The sequence below is a fragment of the Saccopteryx leptura genome, chromosome X, assembly GCF_036850995.1.
Source record: "Saccopteryx leptura isolate mSacLep1 chromosome X, mSacLep1_pri_phased_curated, whole genome shotgun sequence".
Lineage (NCBI taxonomy): Eukaryota > Metazoa > Chordata > Mammalia > Chiroptera > Emballonuridae > Saccopteryx > Saccopteryx leptura.
This window is the reverse complement of record NC_089516.1, coordinates 86,086,568-86,111,036: the sequence shown is the minus strand read 5'-3', so window position 1 is coordinate 86,111,036 and position 24,469 is coordinate 86,086,568. Positions and strand designations below refer to the sequence as shown.

General features: G+C 39.3%; 1 protein-coding gene across 1 annotated transcript in view; it reads left to right on the top strand.

Annotated features, from left to right (window-relative positions):
* Positions 1-24,469, top strand: part of DIAPH2 (diaphanous related formin 2) — a 983,541-nt gene that overhangs the window by 446,206 nt on the left and 512,866 nt on the right. The window contains exons 21-22 of the mRNA XM_066356043.1: positions 1,326-1,427; positions 13,546-13,785. Of these exons, the coding sequence (XP_066212140.1) occupies positions 1,326-1,427; positions 13,546-13,785 (342 nt within the window). The remainder of the gene's footprint in view (positions 1-1,325; positions 1,428-13,545; positions 13,786-24,469) is intronic.

Here is a 24,469-nt window from a genome sequence, read left to right as displayed (position 1 = left end):
TTCCCCTTTTACTGCTTTAAACAGTATCTATTTCTCTGTTTTGACAATTTGATTAGAAAGTGTATAATGTGAACCTCTTTGATATTCTGCATAGAGTTGATGAGCTTTTGGATGTATATGTTTGTCTTTCATCAGATTTGGGAAATTTTATTTGTCCATAGTTTCTTTGAACTCATTAAGTATATTTTATTTAAGGTGGTTGATTTAATGTGTTTGACCAGTAACTCCAAAGTCTGAGATTTTTCAAGGATAGTTTTTATCAAATTCTTTTTTACCTGACCATAGGGTATGCTTTTCTGTTGCTTTGAGTAATTTTTTCTTGTTGTTAAGAACTGGACATTTGAATATATTACAAAACAGGCCATCTGATTTGGCCACTCCATTCAGATGGCTGATTTTTATTTGCTGAGGTCTGTAGTCATTTGTTTGTAATATTTCCAGGCAATTTTTTTTGCAAAGCCTACATTTCTTGTGTGTGGCCACTGAAGTTTGGATTTCGTTATCTCCAGTGTCAGCCAATGATCTGACCAAGAATTCCTTAAGTGCCTGGTTTCAGATAGCGGGGGAAGTGTTTCTATTCAGACCTTCTGGTGGATGCCACTAGGGGAAACGGCTGCAACCCAAGAGGGCTGGAACCAAAGCAAGCATTTTCCCTGGCCCTTCAGGGAACTGCCAAACCAACCAGAATGTAGAGCCCTGAGCTGTAGAGAACAAGGTCCTCCTGCCTGCCTGGCATCAGCTGCCCCTACTGGAGCCCAGGCACTGTCCTCCATGTGGTGCTGAGGAGTAAAGTATGCCACCTGTTCTGTGCTGTCGTTCTCTACCATAGGACAGCAGTGTCTCTGTTCCTGAAACAGCCCCCTTGTTGTAACTGTTCCGTCAAGTTCCACAGTTCCAAAATAGTTTATTTAAATCACTCTTTCTGGCTCAGTGGTTCCTTTGCTGATGGAACATTGATCTTTGGAAGTTCCTTCCAAAAAAATAAAGCTTAAAAAATTATGTTATATATTTAAGACCCAGAACTTTAGTCAAGTTTTTGCTAAGTGACATCATTTATTGCTATTTGATCTTTTTATTTCACTTTTATATACTAGAGTACATGCTAACCAAATATGTTTATATATTTATTCCCATTAAATTGTAGTTCAGTTTTTTGGTTAAGTTTTTAGGAATAATGTGCAGAAACACTGGTACTGTAACCGAATCACAATCAGAAATTTTAACTGTTATCCTGTTTTGTCACTTTTAGAGTTGATAATGCATATTTAATCATTTTAATAATGAAATATTAAACATTTATAATTTTGTGTGTGTGTTTTTTTTAGAACCTTGTTAAACATCTTCCTGAGCCAAAAGTACTCTGTGAATTAGCACAGCTGAAGAAGGAGTACGATGACCTTTCTGAGCCTGAACAGTTTGGAGTCGTGGTATGTATCGAACGTAAGGGCTGCCAAACTCAACTTGGAGGTAACCCTTATCAGAAACAGTCAAAAGAAAGCCATTTCAGTCGTTGATTTTTGTTTTACTATATCGCTACATAATTTAAGATAATATTGGCTGTCAAGCAAAAAGAACTCCTTGCTTATTATTACTTATCAGGATATTGAACAATAAGGGAATTAATATTTTTATCTTATAAAATATTTCAAAATGCCTCACGGGAATACCTCCCCACCAGTGCTGACATTTAATTCTATTAATATGAAAAATAGTGTATCTATTATTATATTGGAATTTTTTTCTTCTGTTTAGGTCTTGATGTTAGAATGTGCCCCCCACCAAAAAAAAAATTAGGCTAATACAGAAGGCACTAATTAGATACATAGCAATATTCTAGACCTTTTTTCATGGTGTAAGTTATGACAGAAAAAGCACAGGAATTTTTAGATTTCCTTCCTGTGTTGTTAATTGATTAAAAGCTTTAAATCCACTGTTTCAGCTGGAAAAAACTCTCCTAAGTATACCTCATGCCGTAATGTGGTTAAATCATTATTGAAATGGATTGTGTTTTCTTTGTCCCTCTTTATTTTCAGAGGTACAGAAGATGGCTAGCTATTACAGAACTAAATTATGTATTAAAGAATATAGTTATACGTTTTAAGCACTCCCCATGCTTGCTATTCAAATAATTGCCCCCCCCCCTAATGGTGGGATACAGGACAGGCTGATTTATTTATTTTCTTAAAGAAAGAGCTGTTTTGGATTTAGGTGCTCAGTGAAATCCTGTTGGCTGTGGGAATAAACAGCTAAGTTCAGCTGCCAGCACTGCCCCGACTCCCTGAACGTTTTCCATCTGCCCCCGAAGACTGATAATTACCATCAGACCCAACAATCAAGTGCAGTGTCTGCTTCATCCAAAATATTTTTTTCTTCATTCAAAATATTTTATAACCTTGTTAATAGTAATAGATTTGAATCGACCCCATTTGGTACGTTGCAATTGAAAAATCCTATGTAAAATTAGAATGTGATAGATGGGCAGAGAACATTCCTTTTGAACATGTGCAGTGACTTCTTGCCCATATTTAGAGATTATTATTTCTCAGGTATGGCTTTGTATGCACTGATTGGAGAGGATTCCTTCAAATTGTTGAAAAACAAATCAGGAATGTATATTTGGGGGGAGATAGAGCATGAATATGTACCTGAAGAAGATATTTCTCTCATTCTTGATTTAGGTAAATTAATCTGAACTGGCTAGATATTATTTCTGAAACGGCAGCACTTCAGTACAATATTAAATAATAATATTATCTAGACCAGAGTCCATACTTAAAATCTAAGCTGCTGGAATTCGTATTATAATTGAAGTGAGGCTGTGTACCATCTGAGAATTCAGCTGTGTCATGATGGTTATGAGTTTTACAGCAGGTACACCACACAATTTCTCTGAAGCCATTTTTTTTTTCTGAACGTAGTTTATCTTGGAAGATGTATTAGTTTGCCAAGCAAGTCCTTCAAGAGGAATATCCTTGGTACCGCAGTGTGGAAATGAAGTTTGGGTACATAAAAAGCAATATACCTTCTGAACTTAAAGCAAAATAGAAAGTGGAAGAGATTTCTTGTTTATGCGCATAACCATAAATAATACGGGGCTGTGTATATAAAGTCACCGGGCCCCTTATTTACTCCCCCCATGCTTGCTACATGTCCGGAGGGGGGAAAAAAACATCAAGGACATTACAACGTAGTTTCTGCTATGTGAATTTTCTATGGCAATAACAATCAGTATTTGCCAAATAGGGTTTCGATAATGTTATATTATGCAAAAAGCGGTTTGAAATAATGATATGCCTTAGTCTTTTAAGAATGCATGTTTTGCAGTGCTTAGAAAAATCTTATGTAGAACAGGCAACAGATAAAGGTTTATTGACTTGAATTATGGGACACTTATTAAACCTGAGTGTGAGCCCAAGATTAAAAATAGCAAATTTTAGATCTGTAAAAGTAAAAGTTACGCCAAAACGTATTTCTCCTGGTCTGTGCTGTAATGCAGTTCACTTCTGTGTCGACATCCTCAAACACTCTTTAGCCCTGAACTTTTGTCAACAGCCTAAATTACAGACAACTTTGGAAACGTGCGGAATCGTGTGCACTGAAACAGGCTCTGAACCAGCTATCTTGCTTCTGTTCTCTTTCCTCAGTGAAATGATTTGTGTGGTCTTCTTAAAATCGCCATTCCTCACATGCCATCTGTATGGGAAACCTTTGTTGTCTCCTCGAATTTACAGAAGGAACGCATGCTCCTTAGCATTCTCATTCCGCCTCTGACTCTGGATTTATCCCTCCTGTTCTCTTCTGCACATTCAGTGAATTGGTGTCTTTATGACATTTTTGCTTTTACCTCAGCGGGGCTCTCACTGCCATTTCAGCAGTTATTTGACTTGTTTCTAGTCAGTGGGCTTTCATTTTTCCATCTCAGCTGTATCATTTCTTACCTGCCCTCCTCACGTTGCCTCTCCCTCCCCGCCCAGTTCCTGTCACTTACTACAAACAACCTAATCTCTTACTCGCCAGAGAAATCAGGGAACCCTTGGGCTGCAGAACCTCCAATATCTTTTCTAAAGACAAAGTTATCGCTGCATGTGTCTTTTATTCACTTCAGCTCTATCAGACTTGAGAAAGAGGCATGTTTAACTTCTTTTGACTGATATTGTTATACTTAGTGAGAGAAACAAAAACCTATTGAAGAGTAGGGTGTCACAAGCTAAGCCATGTGTTCATGGCATCTCTTGTATCCCTCACAAGCCTGTGAGGTTGGCACTGTTGTTAACTCCATATTACGGATGAGAAAACTGAGGCCAAGGAAGGTTACAGAATAAGTAGTAGATTCAGAATTCAAACCCAGGCATCCTGACTCCATAGATAGTGCTTTTAACACTGCTCTGTACTGGGTGGGTGGGTGGGTAGGGTGTGTGTGTGTGTGTGTGTGTGTGCGTGCGCACACACACACACATGCGTGTGAGATGCTGTACTAAGTGCTGTTTTACTTATCTCGCCTTGGGGCATTATTATCCCCTGACTACTTTAGTTCTGTTAATCTGTTGCCAGTTCAGTTTGTCAGTCTCCACCTTAACCCTACTCTTCCAGAAAAAAAAAAAAATCTTCAGTCACTCTGCGCCAGAAAAACATGAATGGACAGCTGGATAGATGGATGAATAAAAACCCCTCATTGTCTCTAAGGTCCCTCTTCCCCTCGCTCCATTTCCTAGCATCAGTTTTGTTTTTTCCCAAAGATTAGTCTCCTGTGACTCTCTACTTACTTTCAACGACCAGCAGTCAGAATCCCGATTGAAAGAATGCCCTGAAACTGATCCACGAGAGCCCCTAAATTACTTCCCCATCTTCAAAGTACACAGCAGATCGGCTCCCTTCATCCGTGCGTGCGTCACCCGCTGGAGCCCAAGCCAGCAGCATGGTTGCCTGTAACCAGTACGACAGACTTTACTTTTTGTTTGTTTAGGATTTGGTTTTACTTTCATACTGATTTACTTTCAGCTTGTTTCCCCTGCTTGCACTTTTGCCCTTCTTCTAATCAGAGTCGGCGGAGCCCAAAATGGGACATTTTTAGACAGCATCTGTGCTGCAACCTACTATTTATCTGTCTACAACGGCAGTGTGTCCTATGGCTTGCAGGCTGCAATGGAAACTCCTTACCCCTACCTATCACCTTGCCTCCCTTTATCTCCTGCTGCCTGGCTTCCTGTTCATTATGCCTTTTTTGGTACTTAACCTGCTCTTTCCTGCCCCTGGCCGCTTCCATGCTGCTCCCTGTTCCTCCCACTCACTTCCTGCCTCTCTCCTGTTTGATTAAGCTTAGTGTCTCCGCTTAAATTTCATTCTTCCGGTGACACCTGAGCTTACCTATCAATCAAAATTAGGTCCCCCTGTTAAATTCTCTCACAGCTCGCTTTTTCCTTTTCCTGTCTAGAAATTATCATGGGTTTTAATTAAATGTTCATTTGCAAGGTGTTTTCATTGAATGACGGTAAACCCCCACTTCTGTAAGTGCAGCTTCTGTAAGTGCAACTTCTGTAAGTGCACGTGATACATCAAGCTTATTCACGTGATCCGTCCTTAACAAATGTTTCTTGACTATAGTAGCAATGAAGGCAAAATCAGGTGGACTCTCTTCAGGCGGCATTCCGTGTTCACATAAGCCTTGATAACACTGAAGAATTTAGTCTCCTCATTATAACCGTTTTTTTCCTTACATTGTCTAACAGTAAATACTCTTGGCTGATTCTATCCCTATAACTCCTGCCAGTGCCCTGTAGAGTTTGCACGATTGTATCATTTCCCGAATGATAAAGCAGAATCTCATCAGTTAGAGAGAGACATCTGCCAGAAGTACGACTACCCCTGCCAGATTCATTGAAATTATCAGGAACAAACAAACAAAAATCACCAACAAAACTGGCAAAAACCGGGGGAACAAAATCTGGCTTCGGCTTTATGAAAGGAAGAAATTTATCTGAGACCGCAACTGGGCTGCTGAGCTCTCTCGAAACTTTTGGGGGGATTTTCTGAGCCGCCACCTCATTGAGTTTGCTTGTATGCACATGTAAAAATTTAAATAAAAAAGACACCTGCAAAAAGAGAAAAAGAAAAAAAGAAACAAATTAAAAAACCTAGGGAGCCTTTCCCCTGTCTAGTGGCAGACCTCCTGGGAAGAGGGATATGCTAGTTCTCACACCTTCTGTGATCAATAATCCTTTTCTTTAGGGGCTAGATTGGCGGCAGAGTTTCCCACTAGCACATCTTTGTAATTATGTGCTGTACCTTTACCAGGGAGCAAAAACAACCACCACCAGCACACACACACACACACACAAGCACAGATCTTTGAAAGCTCTGCCAGTTAGAACCCCCAACACACACACACACACACACACACACACACACACACACACACACACACACACGCACGCACACGCACAGATCTTTGAAAGCTCTGCCAGTTAGAACCCCCAGCAGGGGCTTTTAGACGCTTCACAGTATGTTTGCAGCTCAGCTGTTCTCAAACCTCAGAGCCATGGAAGTTCCCACTTGTCTTGCAAGGAGCAGAGAGACCCATACTGTGTGTATCTATTAAACTAACACATCTTCGGAGGAAAAGAAGGCAATAATTAGTTCTCTTAGTAACCGGTACTTTGTTTCTCTGACTTGGAAAGTACCCATATTTTTTCAATTAAAAATATTCTAAAGCTCTAATCGAACAAAAAAAGATGTTGAGATAGCCTTGTGCAGAAACACATTTATAATGAAAAGCGCAGATTATGTGCTATTACTGACAGCTGCTTTATTTCTCGCCCCATTTTCTGCACAAATATATGAAGGCGGGAAGAGTGGATTTGTGCCTATGGACAGAAGTGCAACTATAAAATCTCTGTGCTTTTCAATGTTTTTCAAGCCCTGTAAGAGCTTATGAGTCCTATTCAAAATAGCTTAACTAGGTGAAAAGGAAATTCTTAAAAGGGTTTTATTTTTTCTCCCACATATTATCAAAGGCAATTACTTCGGATGAAAAATTGTAGCTCCTCTGTTCCATTAATATTAAGTCATTATTCAGGTTTGCATATTCATTGGGAAAATCACATTTCTCTTTATTTGATTTGCACTTATTCAGAGCTTGGTGTTTTGATATGTAATGCCTTGTTTCCATTTCTATTCTTTTCTTTAAATATGAATGCTCACTCTTAGTTCTAGCTGTGCATTCATTTTATGTGAGAAAAAACTGGTTTAATCATTTTGAAGGGTAGAAGAAAACTCGCTGTGATTCTGTAATCCATTCTTTCATATTCTTGTTCCTTTATTAATTTCTCATAATGATCTATTTGTGACAGGATTAACTTATTTCTATCAGCTTTTGCAATAAAATAAGGAAAAAAATAAACCATCTGGAAACTGCTTATTTATACGCAGTCTATGGATGTCAATCAGCTTTGCTATTGATTGCATTTCATTAAGTTGAAAAAAATCAAAATTTAACCCCTTCCATCCATATATCAGTAATTCCTAATACAACAGCTTAGCAACACAAGCAGATGTTTTGATGGCCAGTCTTGGCCTCAAACATTGTTTTCAGAAGGGTGTTTTGAAATTCTTACTCAAATTCTTAGTATGAATCTTCCGAGTTTACAGCATCTCTTTGAACAGACGTGGTCACTGTGTTGTGATTAGACCATGCGAGTAGGTGTTTATTGGAGCTATTGGAGGGAGCACTACCTCTGGGGAAAACATTCCCCAGCACATCATGATTTCTTTGGTATGGAGTCAGTTTTCAATACTCTTATTTTGCCAAAGCCTCATTTTACAGGGCAACTCGAGCTCTTCTCTCTCCTGACAGCTGCTGCAGAAACATTTGCCATCCACCCGAGATAACAGGTGCACTGGAAGTGATCGTTCTGTTCAGGTCAGGTACTAGGTGTCCTGCAGAAAGTGCAGCGAAGAGCAGGGGAGACCCTGCCCTTGGGGAGGTTGTCATTAAAAGAGGATGAAGAAATAATGTATTTAGCAGAGAATCACGGATGACCCCGCTTTATTTCCAAACCGGCAGGCAGAGCTTCGCTCAGTTATTGAGTCTGGATCTCACGACGTTTATAGGCCCTTCTGCCTACAGTGTAACTTAAGGCTACTATCTATGTGACCTCATTATAACAAATGGATATTCGTTACAAATATATCTGCTAATTTGTCCTGGACGAATAGCTCAGTGGGTTAGAGCATCGTCCCATGATGCAGAGGTTGCTGGTTTGATCCCTGGGCAGGGCACAAACAAGAACAGATGGTTCTATTTCTCTTGCTCACTCTCTCCCTTCCTCTCTCTAAATTCAATAAAATAAATATTAAAAAAATCTACTAATCCTAATTCTTACCATTATATTTTAAAGAGAGTAGAGGATCACTTATGCTCAGTTGTGACAGTAGTTGAAGGTGTGTGTCTTAGCAATATAAAAAAAAAAAGATAGTAGAAATGACCTTAAAGGTGAGTGAGTGACACGTGACTGCAGGTGACGGCATCCCCCCCCCCCCCGCATGATTTTTATACTTGTGCCCCTCTCTCTTGATGCTTTTGGTAGTTTGGCAGTAGATCAATATTCACCAGCTGTATAGAAAGTGCAGTGTTTAAAATTCAAATTATATATGAACAAAACTGTGTCTAACTCTTTGGAGAAATAAGCCACGTGTAGCTGGTCTCACTAAAGCTGCCAGCGCAATTTTTTTTTAATATAGTGCAGATCAGCTACAGAAATGATAGCTGCTTGATGTGATTTCATAGACAAGTACCTCGCAACCCAAATAAATCCCCTACCTAATACATCTCCATGGCCAGCATCTTTCAGTACTTAAAGGAATGAATTATAAAACAAAAGCTGCCAGTCAAGTAAAATGCTGCGAAGGGCCACAGCCAAAACCAAAGATACATTTCAGCCAAGTTTTTGTTTTATTTTTTTGTATCACTTAGGCGCCCTCAAGGACCTTTTTGAGAACATGCACGTGTTAATAATTGTATCTGTGGCTGGGGGTGTTGCTCAGTGCTTTCTGTTATTTCTAAGCTTAGTTATTTAAGACATTTCCTAACACATCCGAATCCTCTAATGGAGATTCAGGTGTTGTCTATCAGTGTACTCTGGTATGTTCAGAAAAATTCACACTTGGCGTTTGTACCAAATTCTGTTAGAATGATCGATGTGTGCCGATTTGTTGTTCCTGTTAAGAGACGTGCCTAGTATAGCTTCACCTCCTCCATGGGGTCTTGATTTCACAGTAACCCATTTTCAGTGACAACATTTCTAATGGAAAGTGTATATTTAAATTCCCTAAAGGGTACAGGGACCAATATTTACAGTGTATTCAGTAGGTGATGAGTGCTGTTCTTCACCGAGCCCTGGACACACGCATTCCTTACTTGTGGGTGAGAAAAACTGTCCCTCTGGTTGAGGAGAAGCAGGGATCATGGTTCCTCTTTAGAAATTTCTGTGGATGAGTCAGGAGGATAACGACAACAATCGCTACTGTTTCAGAGTGCTTCCATTGTGTCTCCAGCTGTGATGGGGGTGTTCACATAGTGTGTCATTTAAGTCTTACTGCAACTCGTATGGGTTATTTTTTTTTTTTTTCTGAAGCTGGAAACGGGGAGAGACAGTCAGACAGACTCCCGCATGTGCCCGACCGGGATCCACCCGGCACGCCCACCAGGGGGCGACGCTCTGCCCACCAGGGGGCGATGCTCTGCCCACCAGGGGGCGATGCTCTGCCCCTCCAGGGCGTCGCTCTGTCGCGACCAGAGCCACTCTAGCGCCTGGGGCAGAGGCCAAGGAGCCATCCCCAGCGCCCGGGCCATCTTTGCTCCAATGGAGCCTCGGCTGCGGGAGGGGAAGAGAGAGACAGAGAGGAAGGAGTGGGGGAGGAGTGGAGAAGCAGATGGGTTCTTCTCCTGTGTGCCCTGGCTGGGAATCGAACCCGGGACTTCTGCACGCCAGGCCGAGGCTCTACCACTGAGCCAACCGGCCAGGGCTCATATGGGTTATTTTAAGGAATACATTTTCCTGAGCAGGAAATAAAGTCTTAGAAATATGAGATACCCTGCATGAGGCTGTACAACTCAAAAGGACAGAAGTATGGTTCAAGTCCAGGTATGTGTAGCTCAACAGTCCCTTTGCCTGCAACTACAATTTACATATGGGTCTGGAGATTTCAGAGAATGGCTTCTACCCGTCTCTGGGGATTAGGGGAGACTTTTCCTTGAACCTGTCCTCCCAAATAGTTATATGGGGCTCTGAATTTGGGCAAAGATTAGTCCTGGATAGTATTGTTGGGATGCCTTACAAGGTAGCAAGGTACCTTCCATAGGCTGTCCTCCTCCACCCCCATATCAGCCTGCTCTTCACACATTTCTTATTTTTTTCTTTTCCAAGTTGAGAGGAGGGGAGATAGACTCCCACATGCACCCCAACTGGGATCCAGCCAGCAACCCCTGTCTGGGGCTGATGCTCTGCCCAATCTGGGGCCGTGCTCACAACTGAGCTATTTGTAGCATCTGAGGTAGAGACACCACCACGGGGCCATCCACAGTGCTTGGGAAAGTGTGTTTGAACCAATCAACGTGTGGTTGCAGGAGGGAGGGAGGGACGGAGAGAGAGAGAGTGTGTGTGAAAGAGAGAGAGAGAGAGAAGGGGTAGTGGGAAGGGTGGAGAAACAGATGGTCCTGTGCCCTGTGTGCCCTGACTGGGAATCGAATCGAGGAAATCTACATGCCGGGCCAATGCTCTACCACTGAGCCAATCAGCCAGGGCCCAATTATTTGTTTGTTTTAATCACCTATCCTATTTATTACCTACTGTGTGCTAAACCTTGTTCTAGAGGGTAAATGAATATAAGAACTTCTGCTAGACCAAAGGGAAACTCTGACCCCCATATAATGCACAGCCTCTTTCTGAAATCAGGTTGACTGATGAAAGATTATATCCAGTAATAGCTATTTGGCAAGGTTAATTCCCTAACTATTCTGATTTCACTCCTGTGCTGAAGACATTATTTTAGGGACAGTGACACATTACCATCCACTGTTAATTTTGTTCAATACCCAATCTGTCTGCTTTACTTGGGAGATCTGGAAAATGGTTAGTCAGTGAAGGAGTGCTGGGAATATCCAGATGTTACTATGTTTTTTTCTTTTGTGACAGAGAGAGGGACAGATAGGGACAGACAGACAGGAAAGGAGAGAGATGAGAAGCATCAATTTTTCATTGGGGCACCTTAGTTGTTCATTGATTGCTTTCTCATATGTGCCTTGATGGGGGGACTACAGCAGACCGAGTGACCCCTTGCTCAAGCCAGCAACCTTGCACTCAAGCTGGTGAGCCTTGCTCAAACCAGATGAGTACATGCTCAAGCTGGCGACCTTGTGGTTTCAAATCTAGGTCGTCCTTGTCCCAGTCTGATGCTCTATCCACTGCGCCACCGCCTGGTCAGGCCACCTCTTGCTATATTTATGTAGGGCTTATCACTAGCTTATAAATATGATCAGCCTCCATTAGGCACTAGAGTCATAAGAGTTTCCAGTTTTCTGTTCTCCCCATGGAGATCTTCAATGCTTAATTTCTCTTTTCCCATCTAGAGTCATGTGCTGGTTTTGTCACTAGCTTGAATTTTTAAGTGACTGGGTTAAGAGTTCTAGGCCATACCGAGAACTTTTTTGAAAAGGTGGTATGTGTTATAATCTACCTTGTAAGCACTAAAGAAACAGTAGGATGATTTGTATAATATTACACTGATTGTATAATAATACTAGTGATAAGGGATAGGACTTACAGAAATATAGTCACAGGTGGATATTCCCAGCGTACATTGTTGTATCTGCCTATAAAATCAGGAAAGCATAGAAGGGGATTAGCAGGAAGCAAAGGTTAATCTTTGGAGAGGCAGACACCGTGGTTAATGGGCAAGTTCATTTCAAAGAGGAAACATGATGGACTGTGCCTTGCTTCCCTATTAGAGCAGATATGGGCTATTCATCGGCTCAGTTGATGCTTTTGACGGGTACTTTGTAGTTTAAGGGCTTTTTTTTTTAAATGTTGTGTATTCTTTTCTTGTTATCTACAGATATTTTAGGGCCTAATCTGTGACTGGTCTTGGTAGTGAAGGAACTAAGCTACACGTGGAGAAAATAAATATAACTAGGATTATTGATAATTTCCTTCATTGGGTGTGTGCTTGTGTATGTTCGTGTGTGCCTTGCTTGCCCCCCACCACTCCCCCAGAATTCATTCGGTGAGTGAAAACTACACTGCTCACAAAAATGAGGGGATCAGGGAACATGCTGATACTCCAGGACTTTCAGCCTTTTGTATAGTGTATTTCCACCAATTAAATAAAAGTTGGCTTTGCATCTCATTTTCATAATCAAACAACTTTCTTTGACATGGCATTTGCTTTTCTGATGTTCTTGCTTAATAAAAAAATCAAATGCTTTTTTTTAATGCTTCATATTCATTTTGAAATATCCCCTAATTTTTTTGTGAGCGGTATAATTAAATGACTTGGAGTTACAGGAAACTCAAGAGTGAAAGGAGTTATCATCATAGGAGCAATACCAAAAGGAAATGAATAGGTGCACTAGGACTACAAAACAAATAATTAAAACCCAAGTTGGAATATTTTGAAGAAAACCAGTATCGAATTCTTAAATAATGTACTGGAAAGTAAGTTCATGTGATTTTACCATAACCTAATTATTTAACATCAACATTCTGTCAAATAGATGCAATTCTTTTGAGTATATATCAGTATTTCATATATTGATATTTTAGGAATAGAAATCACAGGTTTAAAAAGTATTTTAAATGATCTATCAGAGCTGGCCCCCTGATTTCAAGCAGCATATTAATAGGCAATTCTTTAGAAAATGTGGTTGTTCCACTTATATTTTCTGTCATTCTGTGTGTCTTTTATGTGTGACCCAGCCATTCCCTCATCTCAATTTCATATTTGTAGATTTTCATAGTTCACCTCAGGAACATAGTTTTGGCAGTTCAAATGCTATAGATGAATAATGGTTATGCAGTCAACACAGAGCAACTCTTTAGCTTTCGTTCTATTATCTTAATGCTGTAACAATGATTAAATTTGTTTAAAACTGAACAGCTGTTTTTGTTTTTGTTTTTCACTTTTGTACAAATAGTTTTGGTATGTCTAAACTATGCAAAAATAATGTTTTAAAACCCAGAGAGGAGAGAGGGGGTGGGGGAGGGGAGGGGAGGGGCACAAAGAAAACCAGATAGAAGGTGACAGAAGACAATTTGACTTTGGGTGAGGGGTATACAGCACAATCAAATGTCAATAATAATCTGGAGATGTTTTCTCTCAACATATGTACCCTGATTTATCAATGTCACTGCATTAAATTTAATAAAAAAAAAAAAACCAGAGAGAATTCATTTTAGGCAGACATTTCACGGTATTGTCAAGAAAATGATCCTCAGTAGAGAAAGAAAGAACAGGCTTTAACTATAGTCTTATAGAACTTTTCTTATCTTCCAGATGAGCTCCGTGAAAATGTTGCAGCCCCGTCTCCATAGCATTCTCTTCAAGCTCACGTTTGAAGAACACATTAACAGCATCAAACCGAGCATCATAGCTGTCACTCTTGCCTGTGAAGAACTGAAGAAAAGCGAAAACTTTAACAAACTTTTAGAATTAGTTCTTTTGATTGGAAACTACATGAATTCAGGCTCGAGAAATGCCCAGTCTTTGGGTTTTAAGATCAACTTCCTTTGTAAGGTAAGACAACATTTTATAATGCTAGTTGTAATTAATGACCCTCTATGAGGGGGCCATTCTGAAGAGTAACAGTACAATCGCCAAAAAGTGTTTTGAAAAGGGTGAATTTTATGGTATGTGGATTATATCTCAATTAAAACATAATTTTGCAGTTGCAGGGCAATCTCAATAACTGTGCAAATTCTTTTGTAGTATGATACTAAACTCTTTCTGATCAAATCTTATTGGAGTTTGAAGATAAGGAAATTTGCTTTTATAAAGTAGATGCAATCTTGGATTTCACTCTCTTTGTAATTATTTTATGCCTCTCTAAAAAGTACTTGAGGAATGAAATTCAGTGAATAGCCAGAAATGTCATCTTTAGTGTGCTTTGCTTATTCTATTATAAAAAAATAATACTCTTCATTGTTTAATAACTTATACAACATATGAAGTGCATTTACTAATAGTTTTTAAAAAATCTAGGATAATTGTCTTATCTTTTTTTTTATTACAGTTGGCACACAATATTAAATTAGTTTTAGAAATACACCCCAGTGATTAGACATTACATAACTTACTAAGTGATCTTCCCACTAAATCTGGCATCCATCTGACACCACACATAGTTATTAGAATATACTGTACTTTATATCTCCATGACTATTCTGTAACTACTAATTTGTATTTTTTAATCCCTTTACTCTTTTCACCCATGCCACCAAGCCCCTCCCATCTGGCAGCCATCAAAATGTTCTCTGCATCCATGAGTCTCTTTTTGTTCTGCTTGTTTGTTATTTTGTTATTTTTTTAAATTTATTTTTACTTTTTTAAGTGAGAGGCGGATAGATAGAGAGACAGACTCCCACATGTGACCACCAGGATCCAACTAGCAACCCCCATCCGAGGTTGATGCTCGAATCAACAGAACTATTCTCAGTACCTGGGGCTGACACTCGAAGCAATTGAGCCACTGACTGCGGAAGAGGCAGGGGGAGAAAAGCAGATGGTCTCTTCTCTTGTATACCCTGATCAAAGATTGAATCTGGAACATCCATACACCGGGCTGACACTCTATCCATTGAGTAAACCAGCCAAGACCTTAGTTTACTTTTTAGTTTCAATTGTTGTTATAGATGTACTGTTTGTCATTTTATTGTTCATATTTTTTAATCTTTTTTTTTCTTTCTCTTCTTCTTAAAGAAGACCCTTTAGCATTTTTTTAAATACTGATTTGGTGGTGATAGTTCCTTTAGATTTTCCTTGTCTGGAAAGCTATTTATTTATTTATTTATTTATTTATTTATTTATTTATTTATTTATTTATTTATTCTAAATGTTAGCTGTGCTGGATAGAGTAGTGTTGGTTGTAGGTTCTTGCTTTTCATCACTTTGAATATTTCTTGACAATGAGTTCTGGCCTGCAAAGTTTCTGTTGTGAAATCAGATCAGCTGATGACCTTTTAGGAGCTCCCTTGTGCGTAACTAACTGCTTTTCATTGCTGCTCTTAGTGTTCTTTCTTTGGCCTGACTGATGGTGGTTCATTGCATAGAGTATCAACCTGGGACACCGAAGACCAAGGTTCAAAACTCTGAGGTTGCTGGCTTGAGTGTGGAAATGTAGCATGTCCCCATAGTCACTGGCTTGAGCTGAAAGGTTGCTGGCTTGAGCAAGGGGTCACTGGAGCCGCCTGGTCATGGCACGTATGAAAAGCAATCATGAACAACTGAAGTGACACAACTATGAGTTGATGTTTCTCATCTCTCTCCCTTCCTGTCTGTCTCTCTCACACAAAAAGAAAAAAAAAATCTTTGTCCTTAAGGTTTTGCACTTTAATTATGATGTGGCTTGATGTGGGCTTCTTTGTGTTGATCTTGTTTGAGGTTCTCTGCTCTTCCCAGACTTGAGTATTTATTTTCTTTAAAAGGTTAGCGAAGTTTTCTGTCATTTTTTTTTCAAATAGGACTTCATTTTTTTGCTTTCTCTCTCCCCCTTCTGGCACCCCTCTAATGCAAATGTTGCTACACTTCAACTTGTCCCAGAGGATGCCCTTTTTTTAAAAAAAAATTCTAATTGGATGTTTTTTGTTCCTTATATTCTGTATCACTTATTTGATTTTTGGTTTCAACTGTCCTGCTATTGCTTCTCTGTAAATTACTCTTCATTTCAGTTAGTTTTGCCTTTATTTCTAACTGGTCCTTTTTTATACTCTTGAGGGTCTCACTAAGTTCACTGAGCATCCTTATAACTAGTGTTTTGAACTCTGCATCTAGCAGATTGCTTGTCTCCATTTTGTTTATTTTTCTGTCTGGAGTTTTGTTCTGCTCTTTCATCTGGGACATGTTTCTTTGACTCCTCATTATGGCTGCCTGCCTGTGTTTGTTTCTATGTGTTAGGTGGAGCTTCTGTGTCTCCCAGGCTTGGTAGAGTAGCCTACGGCAGAAGTTGTCCTGTAGTGCCCATTCACCCTAGCTGGGCATTCCAGGTGTGCCGCTGTGCGGGCTTTGTACACCCTCCTTTTGTAGCTGAGCCTTGATTTCTGTTGGTACAACAATGGGAGTGGTTTACCCCTAGCCCAATCAGCTACAAGGACTGGCTATGACCACTGTCACTGAACTCCAATTACCATGGAGAATCGGCCTTTCAGGGACCCACCCCACAGAGCAGGACTTACTTCAGCATGGCTCTGGTGCTTGCTGAGTCGCCCCTTGAGTGTGTCACTTGTTGAGATGGCTGGGTTGCAGTGCTTCAACATGGTCTGGAGCCGTCCTCAGGGTTCACAGGTGCTCTGGCCTCCCACGCGGTGCTTTCCACGGTCCACCCCAGCCTGTGTGATCGTTTACATCGGTCCAATTCATAGTATTATCTTTGAGATTTTAACTCTTATGACAAGTAAACAAAGAAACAGAGAAATGCTAATGCGATTATACACGTCCATTCCTAGCCTAGAGCAAAACCGCCTTATTCATAAAAGATCTGATCTGTTGTTACAGAGAGATTTCCGAACAGAGTGAGGTGAAGCCTATAAGAAAGCTAGAGACAAAAATAAATCTAAAAACAAGCCATCTATCTTTGACATCTCACCATTCTTTCACCTTTTTTTTTTTTTTTTCTCAAATCTGAAAACATTGCAGAACTTCAGTTGGTTCTTGAAGTACCTTATAACAAGAATCCCAGATCTAGGAATGGATATAAATTTCTTCTCTATCCATGCATTAAATAGATGTGCATTACATATACACGGACAAGCATTTAATATGTATCAAAAGTGATTTGCTTCTGGTAAGTCTAACTCAGACATAAAGAACAGCATTTGGAGATAATAGGATATGTAATGGAACAGTATCTGTTTGCTCCTGATTTATTTTTGAGGGATATAAGGAAAGAGAAAAAGGAAGCTAGCTAGAATGCTAAATTTTGTCAAAAAATCATTGTTACTCCCACTTCTTGTGATATTAGAGGACATGTGAAATTACTTGAAACGCTAGGGAGAATTTGGCAATGTTTGTAATAAACTGGAATAAATTATAGCCAGATTTGAAGGACAGACTAAATATTTAAGACTTTTTTATTGTATTGCATACCATATATTCATTTCTAATAAAGTCATCTGTTACCAAGATGGTACTCATTTAGAGAATCTGCTGTATGTACGGTAAGTGAACCGCAGTGTTCTTGATTGATGATTTTAAAGACATTATACAGTAAAAGAAAATATCATTGGAAATTTGTATCATAGCCCTATTTCACATCTAACACAAATAAAATGATAGTTAAAACAAACTCCTAATTTGAATAAACAGATAACTTTTTTCAGTGTCTTAATTTCACACTATTGAAGGTAATTGCAAGAGCAGAATATTTTTGGAAGCAAGAATGAGTAAGGAACAAAAGACGATATTAATCTCACAGAAGGATTTTTACAGTTCTAGCTTATATTTTGGAAGTAGGCTTCTTCCTGTCATCTACCTGTCAAATAAAAGTTCTTCCACACAACGCCGATCTGACATCTATCACTAGAAGTATGCTCAAAGGATTCAGCACAAAGATTTTTGCCAACTTCAAATAAAATAAAAAATAATCTAGTGGAAATACCATCATGTAGTAATAGGTGTTCTAAAAGAGAAAGAGGTGAATGTTTTAAAATCTCTACCCCCTCACCCACATTTATCAGCACGGCTTTTATCTTCAGGGAAATACTTGTCATTAAGAAAGAGAAATAGCATATGTATGCATGATATTCCCATAATGTCTAGGATTAAAATGATGTTCCTGGAATACAAAGGATTCTGAGTAGATTTAAATGTCTAAACTGACAGAAATGCACTGAAGTACATAGAAATAGCTGAGGTTTAATCTGTTCGAAACTGAATTAACTAACTACTGATGTATGATTAACTAGAATTGCTGTTAAATTCTAGTTTTATTATGAAAGGTTACTTGATTGATTTTTCTTAGTGTTATTTTTTTCTTAAAAAAATAGCATCGGGATCTTTCTTTGTAGAGTACTGATTAGGCTTTAAATACAGTATGATATCATTTAACCACCTAAATTATTCTAACGATAATTTCCTTTCTCAGGGAATTTAAAACTGAAAACCAGTGTTTTTCACAAGAAGCTCTAGTAAGCTAAGATACTCACTTAGTTAAAAAGGAGTCACAGGCCCTGGCTGGTTGGTTCAGTGGTAGAGCATCAGCCCTGTGTGTAGATATCCTGCATTTGATTCCCAGCCAGGGCACACAGGAAAAGTGCCCATATGCTTCTGCACCCCTCCCTCTCCCCCTTCTCTCTCTCTCTCTCTCTCCCTCTCCCTCTCTTCTCTCGCAGCCGTGGCTCAATTGATTTGAGCAAGTTGGCCCCAGGTGCTGAGGATGGCTACCTTGGAGTGCATTAGCCTCTGGTGCTAAAAATAATTTGGTCGTAAACATGGCCCCAGATGAGCAGAGCATCAACCCCAGACATGGGTTGCTGGGTGGATCCCAGTTGGGGTGCATGCAAGAGTCTGTCTCTTTGTCTCCCCTCGTCTGGCTTAAAAAAAAGGAGCTACTGTATAAGCAGTTAAATTACTAGATGTATCTTGTAGTAAAGTAATACTAAAAATTCAGCTGGTCACAGTTGGCTCCTGTAATATTTGGGAAGAAAAGGAAAACAGATGGGTTAACCTAAATGTCAAATATCACTGAAGGGTATCATTACTATAAGTACTACCCTAACCACAAAAGCTTTGTTAATTTTCAGCAGTGAATTATCACTTTGTGAGTCACCAAACCAAGGCGCTGAAATATAATGAAAATCATTTCTATGCAGATAAGTTCCCAGTGCTAGCCTGTCCTGTGCTTGCCTGTTAGTTATTAAAATTTGAACCAATGGCAATGTTGCATCACAGGGTCATTGTTGTTTATGTTTTCAGTATATAACAATATATATAATCTGCATCAAAACAGAACATTTAAAAATACTGAGCACTCCCTAGGCACTAAGCTTTGTGGGTGTATTGAATAAGGCTCTTTGTGAGCAACAGAAAATGACTCTTCCTGATATAAGCAAAACAGTGGAATTTTTTGGGAGAGAAAGAGGTAAGCTCAGCCAGAAACTGAGGAAAAGGTAAAGCATTTCGCTTTTAAAAGACAACAATGGCCCTGGCCTGTTAGCTCAGCCAGTTAAGAGCATCATCCCGAAATGACAAGGTTGCAAGTATGATCCCTGGTCAGGGCAGACGTGGGAAGCAACCAGTGAATGCACAACTGAGTGGAAAAACAGATAGGTGCTTTCCTTACCCTTTCCTTCTCTCTCCTTCTCTCTGTCTGTATCAATGAATAAAAAAAATAAAGACGAAAAACCCATAAAACATTAAACTCTGGCCGGATAGCTCAGTTAGTTGGAGCATCGTCCTGGAGCACAGAGGTTGCTGGTTTGATTCCCTTGTCACAGCACATACAAGAGCAGATTGTCTCTCTCTCCCTGCCTATCTTGAATGAATGAATGAATGAATGAATGAATGAATAGATGAATAAATGAAAATATAACAAAAAATAAAAGACAGCAACTGTGGCAGGTTTGAGAATTCAGGAAATAGGGATTATTAGAAAGTCGAGAAAGTTGCCTTTTGCATGTATTAGCTCCAACCACTTTTCTCCTCCTTTCCCTGACAAATTCTATTTAGAAAAGGAGACTAATTGGCCTAGTGTGAATTACAGGGACACCTCCAAGGGAGAGCGAAGAACCTTGATTGACAATGCTACCAAATCTACCTATAATGGAAGGTTGGCTATGCTCCAAAAGCTGCTGTTAACAAAGATAGGGATACCAAAGGCTGGGGCAGGTGAAGGGATATCGGACAGGCTTAAAGAAAAACAAGGCTCTGGCCGGTTGGCTCAGTGGTTGAGCATCGGCCTGGCGTGCAGGAGTCCCAGGTTCGATTCCCGGCCAGGGCACACAGGAGAAGCGCCCATCTCCACCCCTCCCCCTCTCCTTCCTCACTGTCTCTCTCTTCCCCTCCCGCAGCCGGGGCTTCATTGGAGCAAAGATGGCCCGGGCGCTGAGGATGATTCCATGGCCTCTGCCTCAGGTGCTAGGATGGCTCTGGATGCAACAGAGTGACGCCCTAGAGGGGCAGAGCATCGCCCCTTGGTGGGCATGCCGGGTAGATCCCGATCGGGCGCATGTGGGAGTCTGTCTGACTGCCTCCCTGTTTCCAGCTTCGGAAAAATGTAAAAAAACAACAACAAAAAAACAAAACAAGAGATGGTTGGTACACCAAGGGGATATGCATAATACAGAAGACACACATAACCCTCACGAAGCTGTGGTACAATTGAGTAGCCAGAAAGTGTACATAGACAGGATATGTAACATCATTAAAACCTGCACTATCAATGACTAAAATAATGAATGGCCATTAAGATTAGCAAGACTTTACAAAAAGGAAGACTTTGATGGTGGGATACAAATAGGCAGTAAGGTAAATTGAAACAGATGGATCTTGAAGAATAGGTAGAATTTGGCTATACGAAGGGAAGAAGCCATAACTTGACAAGATGGGAGAATACTGGGCTCAGAACCGATATTTTTGTTTCCATTTTTCTAATTACTAGCCAAGTGTTCAAGGCTAAGTCACTTCCTCTTTCTGAACCTCAGGTTCCTTATCTGTAAATGAGACAATACAGTGACCTTTTTTGATTTTAATAGGGTTGTTTTCAGAATCAAGTAAAATGATCATTGTTGGGGTTTTTTGAAAAATTATAATATTAAACAAATACTAGTAGTTCTTTTTCATTGTGGTACACAAGCAGGAATGCCTTTTGCATTTTTATACCTTCGCTGCTCTTTATCAGCCAGATTTTGCCCTTTTGCTTTTCTTTGCTTCCCAGTACAAATTGTGAGGACAATTATTATAGAATTTTTCACACTGCACTATATTATTTAATTTATCTTTCTCTTTCAAGACTTAGTATTTGTGGGGTCTGGATGTATACTTTATTCTACATTATATCTGCAGTTTGAATTTTATATGAAGTCTTCAATACATTATCATTGAGTGAAAGTCAGACAGTTTGATTTTAAAAAGAAATTGTTGGCCCTGGCTGGTTGGCTCAGTGGTAGAGTGTCAGTGGGTATGTGGGTGTCCTGGATTTGATTCCCGGTCAGCTCACACAGGAGAAGTGACCATCTGCTTCTCCACCTCTCCCACTTTTGCTTCTTTCTCTCTCCCCCCCACCTCTTTCTTCCTCTCTCTCTCTTCTCCTCCCTTCCTGTAGCTGAGGCTCGATTAAAGCTAGTTGACACTGGGTGCTGAGGATGGCGCCATAGCCTCCACCTCAGGTGTTAAAAAAAAATGGCTCTGGTTGCAATGGGGCAAGGGCCCCAGATGGGCAGAGCATTGCCCCCTAATGGGTTTGCTGGGTGGATCCTGGTCAGGGCACATGCGGGAGGGAGACTGTCTCTGCATCCCCTCCTCTCACTAAGATTAAAAAAAAAGAAAGAAATTGTGAATGTGTATAATGAGTGTTAATTTTTTTAAGTGAGAACTTTTAGTACCTCCCAGATATAATGAGTCTTTTTTAAAGATTTTATTTATTTTAGAGAGAGGAGACAGAGAAATAGAGAGAGAAAGGCAAGGGGGCCAGGGAGGAGCGAGAAGCATCAAATCATAGTTGCTTCTTATCTCTGCTTTGATCAGGCAAGCTTGTGTTTCAAACTGGTGATGTCAGCATTTCATGTCGATGCTTTATTCACTGCGCCACCACAGGTCAGGCTATAACTGGTATTTTTTTAACCATCAAAACTATTGAATATGTATTTGTTTTATAAATAAACCGTAACAAATTATTATTGTAATTGTAATACTTTGTTACAGTTTATTTGTAATATATATATATATATATATATATATATATATATATATATATATATTATTTTCTGTAAGTATGAACCAGCAATTCACCTTCAAATATGGGTTGAGAAATAACTATGGAATCATTAATTTAAAACCAAAGATATTTTAGAAAATAACCACTATAGGAAATACTAATAGGTACTCTGGCAAAGATCAACAAATCCTGGTCAGTAGTACACATATTTCGGTAATGTGTTTTTACAGTTTATAAACTGCTTTCCATGTGAGTTATAGAAGTTAATTATTATTAACCCCATTTTTCAAATTAGAACACTAAATCCCAAAGAGGTTATGTGATTTTTCAAGATTAAGATGCTAGTCAATGTTCAAATTCATGCTTAAATCTAGGTTTTGTGTGTCCAAATCCTTGCAGTAGTCTGCCTCTCGTTGAGCTGTGACGGAATGCTCGGTTGTACTAGCTCATTTCCAGGAAGCATTACAGAACCAACTGTGCCACTTGCAGTGTTCAGAAATTGGAATAAAGTCACATGTAGATTTTCCAGACATTGGAAGCCTGTGAAGTGAGGAATCTCTCTCCCTCTCTTTTAATTCAAATGGAAATGAAAGCAATTGTAGGCGTATTAATAGATGTTTCTCTTTCCCGGAATCAATTTTAATGTACCCAGGCAGTAGAGCCCATATATTTGCAATAAAAAATAGCACCTAATAATCTGAATAGTAATAGAGTTATCAGTTGGCTTTGTATGCATAGGCTTCCAGAGTATATAATTTTGTGTCGGGAAGGCTGGCTGCTGTTCTCAGTAGTTTACAAATGATGGCTCTGGCTAGATAGCTCAGTTGTTTAGAGCATCATCACAGATACACAATGGTTGCAAGTTTGATCCCCAGCCAGGGCACATGCAGAAACAGATTTATGTTTTTGTCTCTCTGCCCCTTCTAAAGTTAATAATTTTTTAAAATAGTTTACAAATGAGGATCTACTCTCCAGAGGGATGGCTTATGCACGATCACTTAGTGTTAGAATCAGAGTTGGAAACCAACTTTTCCTGGGACTCCCATTATTTCAGTGGCTCGAGCTATTTTTAGAACTTGATGGTATCTTTTGGTTCACCGAAATATTCTCACAAAAATTAGGGGATATTTCAAAATGAATATGAAGCGATAAAAAAAGCATTTGATTTTTTTAATAAACAACATCAGAAAAGTAAGCAACAAGTCAAGGAAAGTTGGTCGATTATACAAATGAGATGCAAACTCAATTATTGTGATTGAGTAGCAAGTGACATATTTGTGGGGTGAACAGAAGCATGTCAAACTGGATGAGAAATATCCCCTAATTTTTGCAAGCAGTGTATGTTTTTTCCTATCAGACAGGGTTTTGCATTACTTGAATTGGAGTTAGATGTGGTTGATAATTGGCCGAGAAGAAATTGATTTGACAAATAGAATTTGGAAAAGTTCTGTGCAAGGGAAAATTAGACTATCAAGTATGGGTTGGATGAAATGTCAGGTCCTCTTTCTAGACTTCTCGTTTTTCTCCCAGTGGGTCTTTTAAACTTTCCATCCTGTGGGGCTATTTGCAGGAGACTTTTCAATGGGTAATCTCTCTGATTGACTGGTTCTAATCAATGCTATAAGATCCTCTTCTATAGCAAAAATGTACATGAGCTCCTTCATGGTACTTTGCATTTTAAAATGACATCATATGATATAGTGTCACACCGGACATTTGTTTCTAATTCATGACCCGTAGACACAAATCTTTCAAGTTAAGGATTTGTCTGTGCCTCATTATATTACATTGAAGCAAGAACATTCACCATTTTTTGACCTCTGCAATAACGAAGCACCCTAGAATGACATAAGGACAGGATATCATTCTTAATTTTAGACGGTTTCCTTTGTTCAGCTGCTTATTTGATGGTTGACCTTTATTTAGGACCATTGTGTTTTATTGTATTGTGCTTAATGGGTTCTCATCATTGAGAATCACTGAATAGTTTCTTGAGCTTAAAGATAAATGTTGCACCACTGTGGGACTGTGCCAGTGGTGACATTTTAGATTCAGTTTCTGTAATTGTGTCATTGGGTTATTGTTCCCCACAGTTCTCCATGTAAATCATTATACCGAAATTTATAATTTTTAAACAGCAAACATTAATTTTGCTTAATTCAATAAGTCCAGAAGTTTTTAAATTTTTAGAACACTAAATTAATTTTTTAAGGAAATGATTCTCCATAAGATCTTTTAATTCCCATATGTTCCTTGTTATATATCCTAGAGCGCATATTACTAATCAGTGTATGTGGACTTGTACGTAGAGGCAAATGTTCATACTAAAAAATT